The sequence below is a fragment of the Gallinula chloropus genome (genome assembly GCF_964237585.1).
Source record: "Gallinula chloropus genome assembly, chromosome: Z".
NCBI lineage: Eukaryota > Metazoa > Chordata > Aves > Gruiformes > Rallidae > Gallinula > Gallinula chloropus.
Genome location: NC_140089.1, coordinates 84,692,630 through 84,713,649, shown reverse-complemented (window position 1 = coordinate 84,713,649; position 21,020 = coordinate 84,692,630). Strand labels below are relative to the sequence as shown.

General features: G+C 38.2%; 1 protein-coding gene across 1 annotated transcript; it reads left to right on the top strand.

The window, feature by feature from the left end:
* Window positions 1–7,857: 7,857 nt before the first annotated feature.
* Window positions 7,858–16,380, top strand: SYT4 (synaptotagmin 4; the record flags this gene model as incomplete). Its single annotated transcript, XM_084278021.1, has 4 exons — window positions 7,858–7,891; window positions 10,736–11,550; window positions 13,093–13,213; window positions 16,073–16,380. 4 exons carry the CDS (start codon window positions 7,858–7,860, stop codon window positions 16,378–16,380), a joined length of 1,278 nt encoding a protein of 425 aa, XP_084134147.1.
* Window positions 16,381–21,020: the final 4,640 nt, after the last annotated feature.

The following is a 21,020-nucleotide window of genomic DNA, read 5'->3' as shown; positions in this document are numbered from 1 at the left end:
TTAAAGCACCTCCCCCCACGCCTCCTTTCTTTGCAGACTTCACTTAAGTCATGATTTCTCTCCCTTCTTCTGAGTCAGTTCCTCACCAGTTGTTTTCCTTCTTAGCCGAAGGGATGGGTATTCCTCACACCCTTCCCTCACTGCACCATGGGGTCTCACCCATGGCAGACAGTCCTCCATGAACTTGTCCAATGTAAGTCCTTTCCCACGGGGCTTCACCTCTTCCCCCGCTGTCCCAGTGTGGATCATTTCAATGGGGTGCAGTCATAAATCACAGAGTATCACTAAGTCTCTCAGGTCCAGACTGCTTCAGCCTGGTCCTCCGTGGGGTCACAAGCCTCCTCCCCACAAAAAAACCTGCTCTGGCTTGGGTCTCTCTCCCACACTCATCTCTGTGTCTCTCTCTCCATGGGCTGCAAGTGCTGGCAGGGGCTTGCTCCAATGCGGGACATCTTCTGTATGTCTCCCCCTGCTCCAGCCTGGGGCCTTTCCACAGGCTGCAGGTGGGGTCTGGGCCTTTTCCATGGACTGTGGGGGGACACCCGCTCCAACATTGGTTTCTCCAGGGGCTGCAGAAGCATCTTTCTCTCCAGCCCCTGGGGTGCCTCCTCCCCCCACTCTCTAGCCTTTGTGCCTGCACTGTTTCTTACATCTTCTTGCTCCCTTCTCTGGGAGAAAAAGTGGCTGGTAGTGTTTTTTTACTTCTTAAATATGATTCCCAGAGGTGTTGTGACCATCACTGATGGGCTCAGCCGTGGTCAACAATGACTATGGCCTTGAATCACCTGTTGTTCACTCAGAAAGCTTATATCCCCTTCTTGCAGAAGCCACCCTTGCACTGCCTCCTCTCCCCAACATTTCTCAAACAAAACCCAGCCACACAAAACTCCACAGGTGGCTCCAGCCATGTTAAGAGATTTTAGTGACACTATATTTCGATTTCTTACTTGGTGTGTTGGGGAAATGTCACTCAGAATAGAGTGCAATATATAACAACATGGTATCAGACCTTCAATGAATTCTGGGACTACTTGATCCTTAAAATCTAAGCTCTATACATTGTAATATTGATATGTATGCTTAAATTGAGGCATATTAGCCTTAAGGTCTTCATCCAAAACTTTCATATGTGATAAGAACACACACTAATTGAAGAATATTTGGCATCAACCACTTACCTTTTGGTCTGGATTTTTACTTCCCACCCCCTAAAAAAAACAAACGAAACAAAAACCCAAAAAATGCCACCCAAACCTCTTCAGTGTATTTCCCCTTTCCTTTGTCTCTCATTTACTTTCACTCATGTTTCCTAAGTCTTATGTTTATCACAGTTACTATGCGCACATAACAGCAACATTTCTGCAATTAAACTCTACAACTGCTAACAGTAATACTTTCACTTAATTGTATAATGTAATCCTTGATGTCTGAAGAGTAGAACTAAGAAAGAATATGGTACATGACACATTAACCACCCTTGGTAAATCCCTCTATAGTGCAGAGTCTTTAGTCTGAGCTTTAGAGAATTCCTCTACTGTTTGAGCCTCAAAATATTGAACGTCCCACTGAGGTGAAGTACTTGTACATGCAGTATTCAGCTCCATATGTACTACGCTAAAGCAACGCTTGGAAAGAGGACGAGAAAATAGGCCCCCATGCTTAGTGGATTACTCTAAGCACTGCACTCAGGTTGCATATTTATTTCTCTGCCTTGGAACATCATTACATTGAAGAAATGTCAGTAAGTCTATTTCTTCCTTTAAAAGATGATCTTTAGGATATTGCTACAAGAAATAAGAGCACAGGAAAGATATGAACATCTTTCAGAAATTTCTAGTGGAATGTTATAGACTCTTCAGATGCTTTTCCATGCCATTTGCTCTGTTAGGCTTGTCTGAAGAATGGATACAAAACAGGTGAGCAAGGTAAAGAAATGAACAAGATATTGGGCTTCTCTACACAGCAGGGCAAGTATTCTTGTGTAAACCAGGAAAGAAAATATTTTATAGGAAGTCCTTCTTTTTGTTTTGAGCTTTATCAAGATACTCCCAGTCTCAAACATATGCTCATATTCCTGCTTTGCTGTAGCCTAGAATACAGGTGGCTTCTGGGCTGCAAGTATACATTGCTGATTTATGCTGAGATTCTGTTCTACCAACACTCCAAAGTCCTCCCTAGACCTGTTCTCCATACATTCTCCACCCAACCTGTAGCTGTGCTTAGGATTTCCCCCTCCCATATTCAGGACCTTTCATCTGACCTTGTCGAACTTTCTATAGTTTGCATGGGTCCACCTCTCAAACATGTCAAAGCCCCTTTGTATGGCATCTTTTCCCTCTAGCATTACACCCATACCACAAAGCTTGATGTCACTCTAAAACTTGCTGAGGGTACACTCCATCCCATTGTCACTGACAAAGATGTTAAACAGTGCTGCTCCCAATACCAACTCTGAGAAATGCCACTTGTCACTGGACACCAAAAGCCTGTTTAAAGAAGTCTGAATGAATAAGGTAAGAAATTCAAATTAATTCGAACCTTCTAATATCATAATACTTCTCTAAAATCTTACCCTAATTCCTAATTCTTTATTTGAATTATACTTTAATGATTAATGTTAAGTATCCTTAGCTGCATGAAAACCAACAGGACCAGCAGGTCAAGGGAGGGGATTTTGGCCCTCTATTCTGGTGAGTACTGCATACTGCTCTGGGGTACCGAGGACAAGAAAAATATGCAACTCTTGGAGTTAGTCCAGAGGAGGCCACGAAGATAGTCAGAGGGCTGGAGAACCTCTCCTATGAAGACAGGCTTACAGACTTATATTTCTTCATCCTTAAGAAAAGAAGGCTCCAGAGACACCTTATTCCATCCATCCATCTCACGTCCAGCTGCTGCTTCAGGTTTGTACAGGTGTCCTGATCATCCTGTCTTATTAGCACTAGTTCTGTATAAAAGTTTAGGACTTTTCAGAGATCCCAGACACATGTTCAGAAGCAAAAATTCAACCAAACCCCAAGCGAAAAAAAAATACCTAGATGATTCTAGATCTAGAAAATAGATGCCTAGATGTGGTGTATTAGAAGATGACTCAGTTATGTAAACCCATGTCTTTTGTGCCAGTTCAGGACCTCTGAGGTATCAGATGTATTCACGTGGGACTGGTAGTTACATTTCAGAAAATGTACACCATTTTACAGCAGAAACTGGAGGTCATACTGAAATATTTCATGTAGCACTGGACATTGAAATGTGTAGATTAATTCAGTCACAACCTAGGCAAGAACAGTATGTGTAAGGCCAATTAGGCAACAGGCTGAGTCTTCAAGGTGACAAGTCTAGACTTATGGGTATGTGTGGTGCCCAAAGACATGCCTTTAGACATGTAAGGAATGTCAAAGGCTGAGAGATGAGACAGGGAGGAATGCTACCCATTTTTCACTGCCTAATTGCAGAGGTAACTGAAGTGGAAATTAAGCAGAGAGTAACTACCTAAATCCTTTGTAGATCCCTATGAAGCTGTTTGACTTCCAGAAGCTCTGCACTTCCTAAAAGCAGGGACTGATACACGAGTTCTTGCTAGGTTTTATTTTGTAAGCAGAGTTGGAGGGTTTCATTTTCATAGGTGCTGAATAGTATTAATTAGTGTCTGCAGTTTGGCACCTGGCAACTGCAGAACTCAAAATTAGATGCTATTTTTGAGAATGTGAAACTCTGTCTTTAAGCTCCAGGGAAACATTTCACAGAGTTGGAAAAGGGCTGTTTTACCAGCTTCACCTCATACATATAAATGACCAAGTTATATTTTTAAATGTTCATTGACTTCTTTTGGGGGGAAAGTGGAAAGAGGGGATCTAGTTTAGAATAACTTTGTGTGGGTTTTTTTGGGGGTGGGTTTTTTTTTTGTGTGTGTTTTGTTTTGTTTAGCTTTGTTTATTGGTTTGTTTTTATTTTTTCTTTTTTAAAAGGAGAGAATTAGGTTTTCCTCATACACAGACTTTCGGATCTGAAGAAAGGTGACAGTTCATTCGCAGGTGGGGAAGGACCTTTTCCAGTCCCATATGCTTATTTGAGGACTATCTGCTTTAGGAAGTGTATGGACTCTGTCGCTTAGCAACCACCCTCCCTTTTCTTGGAGTAACAGGATGATGCTCTGCGCATGCATGTGCAGCGGTAATCTTGTTTTCAGAGCACAGGAGGCCTTGTTGTGATACAGTCAGCCTGATCATATAAAGAGAGATTTTGCAAATGATCGATCCATTTCTGCTCAGTGAAGGCAGAATCCGAACCAGCTTCTTTTAATATTCAACCTTTGAGCTGCAATTATTTGAGATCACTATATCTTGTTTGCTGGAAAAATTTAAAGAATATTACCTGAGCAGTGAGTTCCTAGTTCAAGGATTTTTTACCTGGAGAGTCTGTTGCAATCTTTTTGAGGTTTTGCTGAAATATCTAGGATGTTTTCTTAGAACAGAGGGAAATTTGAAGAACCCACAGCCATAAAAATGGAGAGTGGTTACTGTTATGTGGGTCTGAATTGAAAGGTAGCCACTTAATTGGTTAAAAAACACACAGAGCTCACATGATTTTTTTTTCTCTCTGGCTACTTTTCGGAAGTGTAACGAAGCAGCAATGAGCTGGTTACGTATCTCTGTGCTTGTACTACCTACATGGGTATACACTAGTCATGTGGTGATGAAGGGTCTAAGACGTACACTAGATGGTGCTTGCACAACACAGGGAGCACAAAGTGCGTCTGTCTCAAGATGTGTCAGCAAGTCAATGCTCCACCTCCTCCTCTAGTATTTTCTGTGATGTGCACTCTGTTCCATTAAGTGGACTCACACAATTAAATTTAGAAGGTTCACTAATGATCTAAAATATAGTTATTTGCTATTTCAGTGACCAATGCAATAAAGAGATAAAATAATTCATTTACATATCTGTATATATGTTTACACATGCTTATTTATATACACAATCTTGGCAGCTCCAAGTTTCTAAAGACAGATCTGGTATTGTGAAACCTTTTCTATATCAGTTAAAAAAGATGCACATGCACAGAACTGAGATGAAAGGAAGGGCTCTCTACTATACTTTTGTACGGCATCCAGAAGTATACGAGTGTTAACTAGTATCTAAACTCTGGCATAAACTGCATGGAATTTTGCAAAAGGTGAAGAAAAGTAAAGTAAAAAAAAAAAGCATGTGTAGCATCCCCATTTCCTCAGCATTGTCACAGAAAAAAAAAAAAAGACATAAAGAAAACCCTGAATGCTGAAGGAATTTATCTCTGCACACTATATAAAAAAACATAAATTGTGTAAAAGCTTTTTATATATCCTTGGGACACCTGAGAAACTAAAGGGGAGAAAACCTGAATCAATCATTATTATATTTCTCTGTGCTCTATAAATATATATCAACAAAGGATGTCCTGGATTTCATTCAGAAATAAAAATAAAAAGCTTTACAAATTATTGGCAATAATTCAAGTGTCAACATATTATATATGCTCACCATATCCCAGCTCATATAGGATAAACGCACTACCAAGCTATAACATATATTGACTCTTGGTCCATTGTTTTTGAAGTCCAGACAAAGTAACAATTTCTAATAGTTAAACAAACCAATAAAAGATGTTAAATTCTGTCTGGATTTTTTTGTTTGGTTGCTTGGTTTGCTGGTTGGTTGGGTTTGGTTTGGTTTGGTTTTGTTGTTGTTGTTTGGTTTTGGGGGGTTTTGTTTCAATTTTTTTAAGCTCTTGTTTTTTTCAGTCATTTCTGGAGGAACATATACCTGGAACGTGGTTTAAAAATAAGCATAATTGCTTTCAATGCATGTACATTTTGAGCAAAGATGTGTTTTGGACAGGGAAAGGGAAGTGGATACCAGTGGGAGCAGTGCCAGAAAGAAGATAGAAGTTGAGCCAGATTTGCTTGGATTGGTGCCAACATGTGAACCCTAACATCCTAAATCAAGCTGTGCTGCCAAAACACAAACAACAGCTAAACAACAGTTTCTGCAATCCTCTAGTACCTGAGTTCATTCTAGTCCAGGTGTTTGCAAAAGGAACAGTGGTGGCAAGCTACCCTTTGTTTTTTATTGAATAGAATGGAATATAATGAAAATTGAGGAAGTGGATATGACTGTTCCTGGAAGAGCTGTGCAGGTGCATACCAAGGCCAAGTTGCTGAAGGTGTAACAGAAGCAGATAGTCATAAACATTATTAACCAATAGGTTTTCAGCTCTCAGGGTAAGCCAAGCACTTCATTCATCTGTGTTTTGATACTAGCTTGCCATGATTCCTCGGCCTTCCTATTTTGTGAAATCCAAGAAGCTTCACTGGCTTTGCCGTGATGCAAGAACATGCTTTAAAATGGTCCAAGACATGTTACTTTCCAAGTGGCTCGTTGTGGGACATGGTCATGCCAGACTATGCTTGCATCTGTATTTTGTTATTTAGGAAAGCAACAGCACCTGTTTCTCATTTATTCAGCAGAATTAACAGTTGGGCCCCAAACTTGGCTGCCATGTTTCCTTCTGAATCCAGGAGGAGTCAGATGCCAGGTGCTGGCTTTTGTAGCTCTGTTGCACTAGGATTTAGCCTGGGTTATTATATGCTGTAGCAGTTCTAGTTACAGGCAGCCCTGCTTTCTTGTTCTGTTTCTCTCCATTCCTCCTCTCTGTCAGCCTTCCCCCACTCCACTCTCAGTTCAGACTAGGAGACAGACATCTAAGCCTGGCAAAATCCAGAAGTGTCTGGGTAGATCCAGATCTTTCGTAGACCTATAGAAAGGTCAAGAGGAGAAGAAAATTGTATGTCCAAAATGGGAGCTGAGTGTTTTGTGGGCACGGATGGTGGGAAGAAGCAGGGAAGAGGGGCAGGGAGAAGGTACATTAGGAATTTTCATTATTTAAATCCTCTAAATGTATCATGTCATCCATAGGAGAAATGTGTGCCTTGCAGTTGGAGCCAAGGTGTCTGGACCATCTGAGTTGACATCTCCTTCACATTCTTGTAGCCTGTCCAGCTGATAGATAAATAAGCAAATAAATAAATTTCACCCCATCAAAACTGAATCAAAGATGTTAACATTTCACTGTTTTGTGTCTGATGGAAGGTGGGAGCTCTTATCCTGCAGCAGGGCATTTAAAATAATCAATAAGTACATGTTCAATCCCCAGAAAGAAGATGGGGGGGGCGTCGGGGGGGGGGGGGGGGGGGGGGGGTGAGAGTGGGGGTGTGGGTTGTGGAGCCAGAAGGGAGAGAGAGGGGGAAGGAGGGAGGGAGGAAGGGAGGGAGAGAGAGTGAGGGAGGGAGAGAGGGAGGGAGGGTGTGGTGGTTGGGAGGGGGGATGGGAGGTGGGAAAGGTGCTGATTTCAGCCCTGTAGCGTCAGGATTGCGTCAATTTGGGTTTCAACCACGTCTTCAGTCTCGGAGCGGAGCTACTCAGAAGAGCCAAAACAGGAAGGGGGTTGCAAATCAGTGTGCAAAGGGGAGGACCGAAGCTTCCCCTCCCCCTTCTCCTCCAGCCCCCTCGCAGCCTCCTCCTCCACCTTCCCCACTGCTCGTGTCTCCGGGCTTTAGGTTGTTTTTTGTTGTTGTTGTTTTCTTTCTTTTTTTTTTTTTTAAAAAAAAAAGGGGTGAAAAAATCCCCAAACACAAACCGCGCTGGAAAAGACGACTGCCCCGGCGCTGTGAGAGCGGAGAGCAGGGGGGACAGCAGCGCAGCGCTTCAGCGCCCCGAGCAGGTCGCTCGGTACCGGGGAAGGCGGCTCCCGTACCCCGGACGGCGGCTCCAGCACCGCGGACAGCGACTCCAGCACCGCGGACAGCGCACGCCGCCAACATGGCTCCGATCGCGGCCAGTCGCCAGCAGTTCGGTAAGCACGTCCCGGCCCCAACTCCCCACCCGCGGGGCTGCGGGCTGCTCCCCTCCCCAGGAGAAGCGCACGCAGGCAGCTTCTGCCGAGACACCCAGCGCCTCCCTGCACGCAGCTTGTTGGGAGTAACCTGGTTTTCACCAGTTCTCTTCGATACCAGAAGTTCTGTAAATTTGTTTTCTTTCCCTTCTCTTTCTCTTCTTCCCTCCCTATCCCGTTACCCCCCCCCATACCCATCCCCTTTCCCCCCTTCATCCCCGCCGATAAAGCAGAGGGAGAGGTTTGTCTGTGTAGGTGCGTTTTCAAATGAGAGAGGTTAAGGCTTGTTTCCCCAGCCCTGGTTAAAATAGCATGGCTTCGGAATTAAATGATGTAAATGCATCCCATGCCACAGAGAAAAATCTTTGTTCAAGCCATTCTTGGAGTAATTTGGGTTGTTTTGGGGTATTTATCTTGTTCCTAGAGAAAGACTTGTCAGCCGTTAGTTAAAGTGAAAACTAGTCTTGTACAGGACATTGCTAGGAAGATGAAAATACAGAATCTCAGTGGTTTTAGCTAAACAGCTGCATCTTGATCAGCCTGGGTTCATTGAGAACAGCAGTGATAACTACGAACTTTTCAGTTGTGTCATTTCCATGCACTGAATGTAGGGTGATTTACTGTGATACCAGAAGTTTCAGAAGCAGTCATGTATGTGCACTTATAGAATAGTTACATAAATGGCTTTACTCAGAAAAACACTAAGTAGAAATATTTCTGAACTCTACAAATTTTCAGTCTAGATTATATTTGCTTGGGGAGTGGTTTTATTCAAGGATCGTTCCATTGACTTAAGTGAAGTGACTCTGGATTGATATCACATAACTGAAATAATAACTTCTCTGAGGATCAATATGTGATATTTCCTACTAATGCACTGCCTTGAATGTTAATCAATTGATTTACATAATGACAACAACAAGAAATTCAGGTTGGAACATAGTTGTAAATATAAAATCTTGTTAGTTACCATTTCTTCTTCATTCCTACCCCACCCATTTGATGTTTCTAACCACACTTGTGACATCATGCTTATCTAATTATTTATTTAAGGAAGATAATTAGTATTTTCAACACAAAATTGATTTTACCACTGCTTTCAGTAGTTGTTGAATGAAAATATAGTTATATTTCCATTATTATAAAAAGTCTGTGATCACATGAGTAAGTATTGTAAATGTGCAGATAATTCTTTAAAGCTATTAAAGTATGCTGATTTCAGTTTGCATTTGCTCTCTACCTTTACACTGTATATATACATAAATTTCTTCAGCACAGGGAATTCTTGAAACTCAGAGCCACGTGCTTAACTTAGAAAAAAATGCTTTTTGGTTATGTATATAATTTTCACTAATTTCATTAAGCTCTTCAATTAAGTGCGTAGACTGACACAGCTTGTAGGCAAAGGAAAGTGGCACGAATACTGTCAGAAGAAATTAATTGCCAGGCCTGACCCTTTCTGTGCTGGAACATTATGTCCTACTTTGCTCTGATAGTATTGTGGATTTTTCTGAATCATCCCACTAAAAAAGCAAAAGCACAGTGGCAGCACATCTATCTGCCCAGCTTTCACCTGGATGCAGCTGACTTAATGATTCATAGATAGGGATAGTTTTGGTTTTCTCATCCAGAACGATCTGCTAATCATTTGAGAGAGAAACAGAACTGTTACACAATTGCCTTTATGCATAAACAATGTCATGACATTAACAGTCTACTAGTCTTCTACTGGTGCAGGGAATAAAGATTAAGCTCTGATTGTTACATTGTGGGAGTTTTAAACTCACTTAGTAATGTTACTTATGGGCAAAATTGGATTTCCAATTAGTGGTGCTCATTTGCCCCTTCGATGCATGCTTTGAAGGGCTAATGATGCTCTATATGTAACTAATGTATCCACATGACTATTGAGGTTGCAACATTTGCTCAGTTTTCTCTTTATTTGGTTTTAAATATAAGATTTGTATTAAGGTAGAAGACAATTATGTTTTAATGCTTTTCTTATGCACTCCTAAAAAGTAGTGACCTTTCCTGTAAACTCCCTTTAGCTCTGATTCATAGTGTCTTAAATGCAAAGCTTAGTGGTTATCAATGACACACTGTTTTGCGGGTTTTTTTTGAGTTTTAGACTCAAATATAAGGATTCAATGTAACATCCATCTGGAAAAGATACTTGCTATATAATTATTCTAAGTTTTCTTGATAGACTTCTTTCTGCAAAGTATTGAAAATCCCATTGAAACTGTTGAGTGTTATAACCTCCAATTAAACTAAGTTCTTTCAAGAGATACCTCCAGGCAATTATGGGATCAGACCATAAAAAATGAGTTAATTGAGTGTACAAAGTATTCTAGGAAGCAGTGTGAAAAGCAGCTGATGTATCTATAAGTAATGCATATTTCAGAATCTGTTTTATCTAACCAATAAAGCTTGATAAACTCAAAGCTGAAACCTTCTGAGAGCTGGTATTACTTAGAGACATATAAACTCAGAAACTACATACAGAGGGATGAGACAGTCGAGCAATTACTAATCGTTATTACTATTAGGATGGGAATAGTATTTTCCTCCTGAGCTTCCTGCGTATGGAAAAATACTAACATAAAAAGCGTGCCTTAGCATGAGACTACACGTTCATGCCTGCAGGTGGCGAGCAATATGTACAATGCAAAGCTCTTCCCGTCCATTCTGCTGCTATTACGGTCTCATATCAGTTTGTTCTGCTAAACTATTACTGTATTAAATATCATACAGGGTCCAAGGCGTTGATGCTTATGTGCTTGTTACTATTTATTTGATTTGCAGATGAAATTCCTACAGTGGTTGGGATCTTTAGTGCATTTGGCCTTGTCTTCTCTGTCTCCCTTTTTGCTTGGATCTGCTGTCAACGTAAATCTTCCAAATCTAATAAGACCCCTCCATATAAGTTTGTCCATGTCCTGAAGGGGGTTGATATTTACCCTGAGAATCTCAACAGTAAGAAGAAGTTTGGAGCAGATGATAAAAGCGAAGCAAAGAACAAATCAGACATGCCAAAGAATTCTCTCCATCTTGACCTGGAGAAGAGAGATCTAAATGGCAACTTTCCCAAAACAACCCCTAAAACCCAGAGCTCTCCAGATCCAGAAAATTTGTCTCCTAAGCACTTTGAAGAAAGGAAGAAAGATTCAGTATCCCCTGATAGTTTAAAATCCATCACTTCCCTATCATCTGAAGACAAACAAGAAAAGCTAGGAACTCTCTTTTTCTCATTAGAGTACAACTTTGAGAAAAAGGCATTTGTAGTGAACATCAAAGAAGCACGTGGGCTGCCAGCAATGGATGAACAGTCAATGACTTCTGATCCCTACATCAAAATGACAATCCTGCCTGAGAAAAAGCACAAGGTGAAAACCAGAGTGCTGAGGAAAACCTTAGATCCAGCTTTTGATGAGACTTTCACGTTTTATGGAATCCCCTATAGCCAAATTCAAGACTTAACACTTCACTTCATGATCTTGAGCTTTGACAGGTTTTCTAGAGATGATGTTATTGGTGAAGTCCTCATTCCCCTCGCAGGAATTGAACTGTCAGAAGGAAGGCTGCTAATGGACAGAGAGATCATCAAAAGAAATGTTAGGGTAACATATTTTTTATTTAAATTTTAAAGGTTTTGTGCTAGTCTTAGCTATGATTCCTGTGTAATGTCCAGGTATCTTGGAAAGAAAAGGGAACAAGTTCATCATACAAGTCATTGAGATATTTCCTAATGGCAGTATGAGGAATCAATTATTCAAATGCAGTAAAAAAAAATTACAATGAGAATGTTGCAAGAAATTGCTAATTTCCTAATCTCTACTTGCTTATTCAGCTGGTCCAGCAGTTTTGAGTGGACCCACATATATTCGGTCAAAGGCCTCGTTCATATTAACTTGCTTTAAAAGGAAAGAATTCAGATTTATATATTATTCCCCTTCTCCTCTCTCCCCTTTTCTGTTTGAAATTGTTCTTTTTAAAGGTAATTGAAGTGAATGTAAATTTTTTACTTCACCTACATGGGTTTTGTAGCAGATTAAAGAATGCAGGTACTCTTTAGTTACGGAACTGGAACCTGTTAGAGTCTGTAGTATTGCTGCAGTAGTAAGTTCTTGCACTTCAGTGCTGTTACTACCTTCTATTTCAAGAACTGTGACAGAGGCTGAAGCTCTACTGAAAATAGTAAGACATGAGGGAGAAGCCAAAGCCTTACTAAAGTCAATGGCAAAATGTACTGACTTCACTGGGCTAAAAATATTTAACACCATTTTGTCTCATTTCAGAATGTAAAGATCATTTAGATGATCTAAATTACCAGTCAGGGTTAATTTACAACACCATTACAGCTGAACCATAGAAATGCACATACATCACACACATGTCTCCTAATCTCAGCTAAGGAAGTGGAATGTGCATTGACTTTCAAGTTGATTGTTTTTTTGGCAATCACGCTGCCAAAACAAATAAAGGCCTACAAAACAACATACCTATAATGAATACTGTTACTTTGCAATTCTATCAGTGTATTACTGTTATAACTATGTCACTGAGGTTTTGTTGACTGGATTTTCTGGTATATAAGCTATTATTTTTGCTTGCTTCCCTTGAATACCTCCTTTCTGTGAAATAAAAAACTAGTGCTAATTAAAAACTAAAAATTATAGCGGAAGTCTTTGATCTTTTTCATGGATATTATACTACTTTAGGAAGTTTCAGGGATAAGATTTTGCTGTTTGAATCCGTACTGTTTAAAAACATTCCATTGATTAAAAAATATTTTATTGTATTCAATATTTTTTCAGTATATCATTTAAAGAAGTTTCTTTTATTTAAGCACTTTTTGGTTCACTGAGATTGTTTTTCTTGGGATGTAGGATTTCATTTCTAATCCCTGAAGCCAATGATGTCACATCAACCTGTATTTCCACTTACTATTTATTTTTGTTCAATCTAACAACCAACCATAAGAAGAGTTATATAACTACAGTAAAGGGATATTTTATTTGCTATGTAAAGAAGTATAGCTGCATTTGCAGCATTTCAGAACATTTTGTGACATTTCATAAATCTTTTAATTCTGTTTTAAAGCTTTATCAGTATAATTGCTCATAAATAGTCCTATTTCTTTTCTTCTTTCATTTCCTCAGAAATCATCTGGGCGTGGAGAATTACTGATCTCTCTCTGTTATCAGTCTACAACAAACACGCTCACTGTGGTTGTTTTAAAAGCCAGGCATCTACCTAAATCTGATGTGTCAGGATTATCAGGTAATGGTTTTACTAATGAATGTGCCCTAAGAATATAAAACAGACAGAAGGCAGCTGAAATGTGGTATTTCAAAGACAAAAATATCCCATAAATGCAGAAATTGTGTCTCTATTATTTGCAGCCTATTCATTTTATTTGTATATAGGTCAATCTTTTATTTTTCATGGTACGTATTTCACAATTTTTTTCTTCAATCAGATATTAAAAAAAAAAGGAAAAAAAAGAGAAACCCACAAATAGACATCTGTTAGCAGTGGAAACCAATGAGTTCTGTGATTGTCTTGAACAGAACTGACTTGCCATAAGTATGAGCTGTTGTTTGCAGATAAAAACCCATTGATTTATAACAACAACAAAAAAGTTTATTTTTAGAAGATCAATATTGAGTGAGATCATCATATGGTTTATTTTAGCTTAACACCAAGAAATACAACCAGTTAAATCTGTGAGGAATTTGGCCCACTGAGCACTAACATTTATTTGGCAAAATGAAAAGATGAAGTATGCCAGTGCTGGAAGCAGGTTGTAACATCATACCCATGCCTTATCATTGGCTGCACTTGGGGTGTGCTAAGAAGGAACAGTTTTTGCACTCCATTCTCCTGGTCTTGTGCCATTTTGTATTCGGTGGTACCTCCTTTGAAGCCAATACTAGAACTGCATGTAGATGCACAATAATACTACATAACAGAATAGAATTTAATGTACAATATAGTACAGATAAAACAACTACACAGATAGAACAGTACAGAACAAAAGACTATACAAAGAGTAGTGCATCTGCTGTTGATTTTGTACAGGACTGTAAGTCTTCTATTTTGCAGGAGTTTTTTGAAAGAGCAGAGGAGGATGTAGCTTTGATTAGCTGAATCATAATTACTATAGCAAATAATACAGTCTTCCTCTTTCTCATTCCAAGAAATGCTGTAATTTACCTAGAAAGCAAACCCACCCAACTAAGCTATAGATAGCTCCTATTTACATGGTGGAGTTTTGTTGAAATCTTCCTTCTGATCTCAATTTTATTTACACATCAAAATGAGAAAAATATAAATGAAGCCCAACAGTTTACTCCACTGTAAGAGAGCATATGTACTTTTGATGATCATCACCAAAGCCACAGCAGATAGTGGAGGTTTAATAAAGTCAGCATGACAGGAAGCTGATCTCAACAGACTGTTTGGTTGAGTTTGCTCAGGTGGAAAAATAACATGAAAACAAAAGCCGTCTTTCAGTCTCAGCATCCACCTGAACTCTATAGCACATCCAAACTACACATTTGTTTACTTATGAGTAAAGCTGTAACTTCTGTTGCTCTTTCTGCTTCCATTAGTGCAAGCTTGCTAACTATAATAGGGATATTATATTTCTAAGAGATACATGCATCCATGATACACTTGGACCCATAGTTCATTTAGACTGGTCTTCATTATTTGCTATTAATCAGAAAGATCAGGTTCAATAGATGTTTGTGTTAGTAATGTATTGAATTCACAATAGTCCTTATATTCTCTATGACTCTCTCCTCATTCAACATAAATCTTGGACAAGGAGCGTGAAATGGTGTTTCTATGGGGTCAGATAAACAAGCATGTAACTCAATATCTTTAGGAAGATGGGAACATTTTTATTCAGAAACTTTTCCATTCCCACAATCTCCTTGGTTTCCTTTATTACTGGATATTGATTTTGATATTTTTAAAGCTAGTGTAGCATATGTGTTTTCCAAAGCCAGTGAAGATTTTAATTACATTAAAGCCTATTTTAAAAATATATATTATAGTGATAGAGTATGAAAGTCAAGGTATTTTAACTGTTTAACTATTGTCAGTTAAAGGAAGCAAAAGCCTTTCACCATCCAACTATTTCAGCCTGATGAACATTACTAAATATGGTTCCATTTTATTTTTACTTTCTTAAATAAGTGTTCAATAACTCTTGATTTTTGTTAGCTTATTGGCTACATTGACTACATTTATTTGACTCTATTCAGTAGAAAGGACTTTGTATTGTATCTTTGCACCATGAGAATTTGGAAACTGCCCCACGTTTGCACTGAAATTAATCCCATGGTACTTGAAAGGGTGATTTTACAAGCATTCTTAGAATTCTTCTGTAGGAGGAATCTAGTAATTTCTGAACATATTAGCAAAGTAATCTTCCAACAGTTGAATAAATATGATCATTTTATATTCCTTTCTTCAATAGTAGTACAACACTGACATAAAGTCAAGTACATAACAACAAATGTGGCCTTACCTTTGAAGTTTAGAGAAAATTTGTTCAATAAAAATCAGTGGAAGTAATTTCATCAAGCTAATTGACTTTGGTAGAACCGCAAGAGGAATGAATTTGATCCATTCAGCCGTTCTCTCAGCACGAGCTTAGTATCGCCTTTCTGAAGCTTTTCTTTGTATGAGTCTTATTAACATTAATGATTATTCCCTACTGGTAGAACGAGTGAAAAGCAGATTTCTGTTACACATAAATATGTAATGACACGTATTTGTCAGAGTCCATTAAAATTTTATGTACTTTCAGACCACCTTTTCATATAGGAAAGTTGTTATTAGAGGGCAAGATTTATGTCTCAAAGCAGGCACCTTTATTTGGTCATATCCTTGATGCCCTAAACTTCACTGCCTTCCATGATTACATCTTCTGTAACCATAAAAGGAGCATAAAAGGACTAACTCAGGGGTTAACACAAAAATTGGATGAGATGAATCATCTTGAATAATTTGAGTCATCTCAATGTGATGTAATATGGTAACTTTTGAATTTGTCCTTAACTAGATCAAGGAAATTCTAAAGGATACTGTTCAATAGCTGATCTGTTCTCCTTCTTTTCATTGCAGACCCTTATGTCAAAGTGAACCTGTACCATGCTAAGAAGAGAATTTCTAAAAAGAAAACTCATGTGAAGAAATGCACCCCCAACGCAGTGTTCAATGAATTGTTTGTCTTTGACATTCCTTGTGAGGGGCTTGATGATATCAGCATTGAATTTTTGGTTTTAGATTCAGATAGGGGGTCAAGGAATGAGGTCATTGGCCGGTTAACTTTGGGGTCTTTGGCAGAAGGAACAGGTGGAGAGCACTGGAAAGAAATTTGTGAATATCCCAGGAGACAAATTGCCAAATGGCACATGTTGTGTGATGGTTAGTACCTTAGAGAGAAGTTGGAACTTGAAAAATTATATATATTTCCATAGGCAAGGAGCAGTTTTCTTTCTTTGCTATGTTTAACTACAGGCTTGTAACTACAGGACTTTATTTGGGGGGTGGGGGAATAAAACTGGATTGAATTATCAGAACAGAAGGTAACTAAATTTTCACATTAAATAAAGGAATTTTTATTTTATTAGACTTTAGCATAATTGGATCAGATTCATAGTCTTCTGGAGTTTAAATAGCCTGAAACCTATGAAGCAGTATAAACTTCAATAAGAACAGACTATGCTTTATGAAAAAAGTCTGTGGAAACCTTATTAGTACTGTTATACAGATGAAGATAACCTCATTAAAACATATCACTATATCTAAAAATACCCACCTGTGGCTTATTGAGGGAAGGGGATGATTCTATAAAAGCCATGGGAAATGAGGGTGAGTAGGAGGGGAATACCTCTGCCCCTCCATCAGAAACCTTCTTTTATGAGAATTCAATCGTTATTTGTAAGTTTTGGTTACACATACTTTGATCATCCCAAAGACTGAAGAGATTTTCAGCAACTTGCTTTACATATCACATCATGTGCAACTAGTTGTTTTATGTGTGGAAATACTATATAATTATTTACATTTGGATTTTTTAAATGTGTATATATAAGTTGTTTTATTACAGTGACTGAAGTAGATACGTTCTACAAATTGTTGAGGAAGTTAACATACATTTTTTTGTTAAAAGGGCTCCTTTATGGGTGACCACACATGTTACAGTATAGCTAGAAATTTGGATTAGATATGGTTTGCATTTTTTTTTCCTCTACCAAGGATTAAACTTTAAGCATTTCTAGCCATGGAAAAGTATTTCTGTTGAGTTGAGGTAGCATACAGGATATTACAGTCAATGAACTTTCACCAATTATGTTTTAAGCCATTCAGTAGTATTGACAGAAATGTTGTTTATTCTTTTGTTTCGCTAATACACAAACAAAATAAGTGACACAGAGAACAAAACCTTATTCTGCTGTTCAGCTTCCTGAACTGTGAGTAGTTCCATTACTGTCAGTAGGACTACTCCCAGCATACAAACTTTTGTAGGGTAGGAAACCAAGCTCATAATTTATATAATATTGTGTTAAACAAACTATTTTAAAAGTGCATTTCACTTAGATTATATGCATTAATCTCAATTATTAATTGCTGAAAATTGGTGTTGGTAAGGGAGAACAACATCCTGATTTCATGTTAGTGTGACATATGTATGTTTAAACCTAAACTGTGTTGGGCTGGAGGAGTATCAAGTGTAACATAAACAAGTATATAAATAAAGCATTTAGACCTGTGAAATTCACTCTTGGTCACAACAGATAGATTTTTAGGTTGCCAGAACTATAGCACAACTGTAAACAGATTATTTCCTGAAGTTTGTATACTGATTTGTGATACACAACTGTTTGCAAAATGCTACTCTTACATAATTTTCAACTACAATACACCTAAAGAAGAATATAGTAATGTTAGTTCTTGGTATAAGAAGGGTTTAATACTGGGAAACCATTTTCAATATTTTTGCTTATGTCACTTTGTCATGTGTAATCCCACTGAAATGAAAATACTATTTGGAAATACTGCTCAATGCAAGTAAAGGTAACAGAATGGTTATGTCAGGTAAAAAACAAAACAAAACAAAACAAAACAAAAAACCAATATACATTGGATGTCAAATTATTTTCATTAAACAACAGACCCAGGTCTTACTCAAAACTTTTGAAGATTCATTGTTGACTTTACCTGTTCTCATATGGCCAAATTACATTTGCAGTAAAGGACACTGAAATATGAAATATGCAAGTAGACAAATAGTACTGGAAGAATTCTATTGAGGCTCTTCCAGGTTTTGTGTCAGTATTTTCTCCAGTTTTTGAGAATGTGTTTGATATAACAGTGTTTATAAAGTTCTGTAAAAATACATATTCAAAATAACATAAACATGCTTTTTATGATGCTCAATGTAAAATCCTGCGTATTGTATGTATAAAGGAGAAGAATCTTTTTTGCTTCTTTCTTTAGAAAGCTGATTAACTGCTTAAGGGCTAGAGTTTGCCAGCCTCATTCAAGCAGAGCTAATCCAAAGCCACCATGTTGAAAGAAAGATGCCCACAGGCTTCAATGGGGATTGAAATGCAATCACAAAACAAAACTCTTCTTGTGAGTCAACCCAGCAATATTGATGGTACCATGAATAAGGGGATACACAGTTTGATCTAATGGACACTGGGAGAGTTTAAGTCAGTACCACACAACCTTAGAAATTCTAATAAGAAAAGAACTTTATTCTGGAAGTGATTGCATGATAGTGAGACAGCTTGTAATGAAAAAATATTGAGGTTTTGTTTGTTGGTCCATAAGTAGTATATTATCTCTAAAAATTAGATGACAGGAGTCGTCGGTCTCCAATGGACACAAATTCTGACATTTGGAGAATAAAAAAAATCCACTTTTTTGAATTAATGGTTGGCTGTGACCATCTTTCATGTTGCATCCAGAAAATCATCATCAATTTGGTTTTGAATTACTATAGAAGCTTGAGGGTTAATATTTCTACCAGCTATATATCATTTGATGTTGGGGATAAAAGGTAGGAATAGGAAAGGCAAGCAAAGACATTTTTATTAAATCTAAAAATCCACTGTAAATAGAATTTTGTTTTTCATTTAAAGCAAAGTTTAACTTTGAAAGTTGAGTAAAAACAAGTTGTAACACATCTGTAAACCAGACAAGACAGGAGCGAATGTAGACCTGTACTGAGATGAGAAATTCTGCCGTTTTATAAAGTATTCAATTTTCATTGTGAATATCTTGAACTCTGTTAAGGATACTGTACTGTATTAAACATGTAAAAAAATATGTTTGTCTAAGTAGCTTACAAAATAGTAACTCCTTAAATGGGAGACTATCCATGTCTGGAGATTTGTCGTAACTAAATACCTGATTTGTTATGGTGTTGTAACTTAATAGAAGCTATTCGAGAGGAAGCATGGTGTATGAGATTTTGTAAGTTATTTGTGCTGGTTCTGTATGTTGTGCCATGTGTGTAAGACAAGAATAAACTGCTGCTTTCGTTCATCCCATCCCAAAACAGTTATCCCACCAATGTATCTTTTCCAGAGATTTCTGCTATTGTTTGTATTCATGGTCTACTTTCTCACGCTGCTATCAAACAATATTTGCCTTACAAAGTCTTTCTCTGCTCACAGAGGTAGATTAAGTTTGTTCTTCCAAATACTATCCAGGCATATCACAAGTTCTTTACTTGTAGCTTCCTGCTGCATACTTGCGTTTGTCTTGAACTGTACTGTACTCTTCGACTAGAACCTGAGACATGACCCATGACAAAAATTCTGAGCCTTACATGCCCCACAGGGACTGATATACAGATGTAAATAAGAATCAATTCTAGCATTTTAGGTGGAAGAAATAAAATACAGGTCACATCATTATTGGTATCCTGGTGACATTACGCTTGTTTTCCAGAAGCAAAAAATATCATTTGGACAATTATGTTGTACCAGCCTTACTTCCTTTGATGGAAGGAAGTCATGTTAGGCACAAGTTTTTCGGGTGAGTCTGCAAGTTAAGAAGTTATTCCTTCAAATGTTATACATAATACAGATTTTTCTGCTGTGGTCTCTAAGATTAGATTATTTTACCAGCACAAAACCTAAAGCTAGAGAAAGAAGAAGGCAGTTGCAGCTGGCATACACTTTGACATTTAATAACTCCCATTGTGAGCCTACAATTGATTACCAGGAAGGGATCCCTGATCTGCATCAGAGAAATCAATGACAGGATCCACCAGGAAATGCAAGAAATGGAACATGGGTATAAGCTAGTATATTCTCCTCAGCAAAAATCCTGTCTTCAAGAGACAGATTATAAAGTCTGAAAGTCTGCTCTTTTCCATCCTACGCAAACACTTATTCTTCTTCCATGCACTGTATGATTCTCATCAATCAATGGTGATTCACATGGGGCAGATTTCAGACCTTCTTCATGGCAGAGCTCAAGAATATCTTAGGATTTCAAACTACAGTGCAGCTGGACCTTAGGGAAGTGTCAAGGCTACTGTCCTGATTGCTATTCCTACCTCAAATTGCTGCAACAGGCAGGTTTTGTGAGGCTTCAAGAAAGCCCTTGCAAATGTCCTACTCTTCACAGGTGATGCAATTCCTGAGATGTAACACTGTCCTGTAAGTCCCTTGTATCCATACAGCATCATGGATACCAGCATGCTGCATACACTGTAATAACACCTATAACACAGATCATACAGTCATGGAATCTTTAAGGTTAGAAAACATCACTAAGAACATCAAGTCCAAATGTCTGTCCAATACCACTGTGTCAGTTAAGCCATGCTCTGGAGTGCTGTGTCTACACGTTTCTTGAACACCTTCAGGGATGGTGACTCCACCATTTCTCTGAGCAGCCTGTTCTAATGCCTGACCACTCTTTCAGTGAAGAAATTTTTCCTAATATCCAATCTAAACCTCCCCTGATGCAAATTGAGACCATTTCTATTGCTATTTATTGGGAGAAGAAACCAACCCCTTCTTCAGGTAGTTGTAGAGAGCAGTAA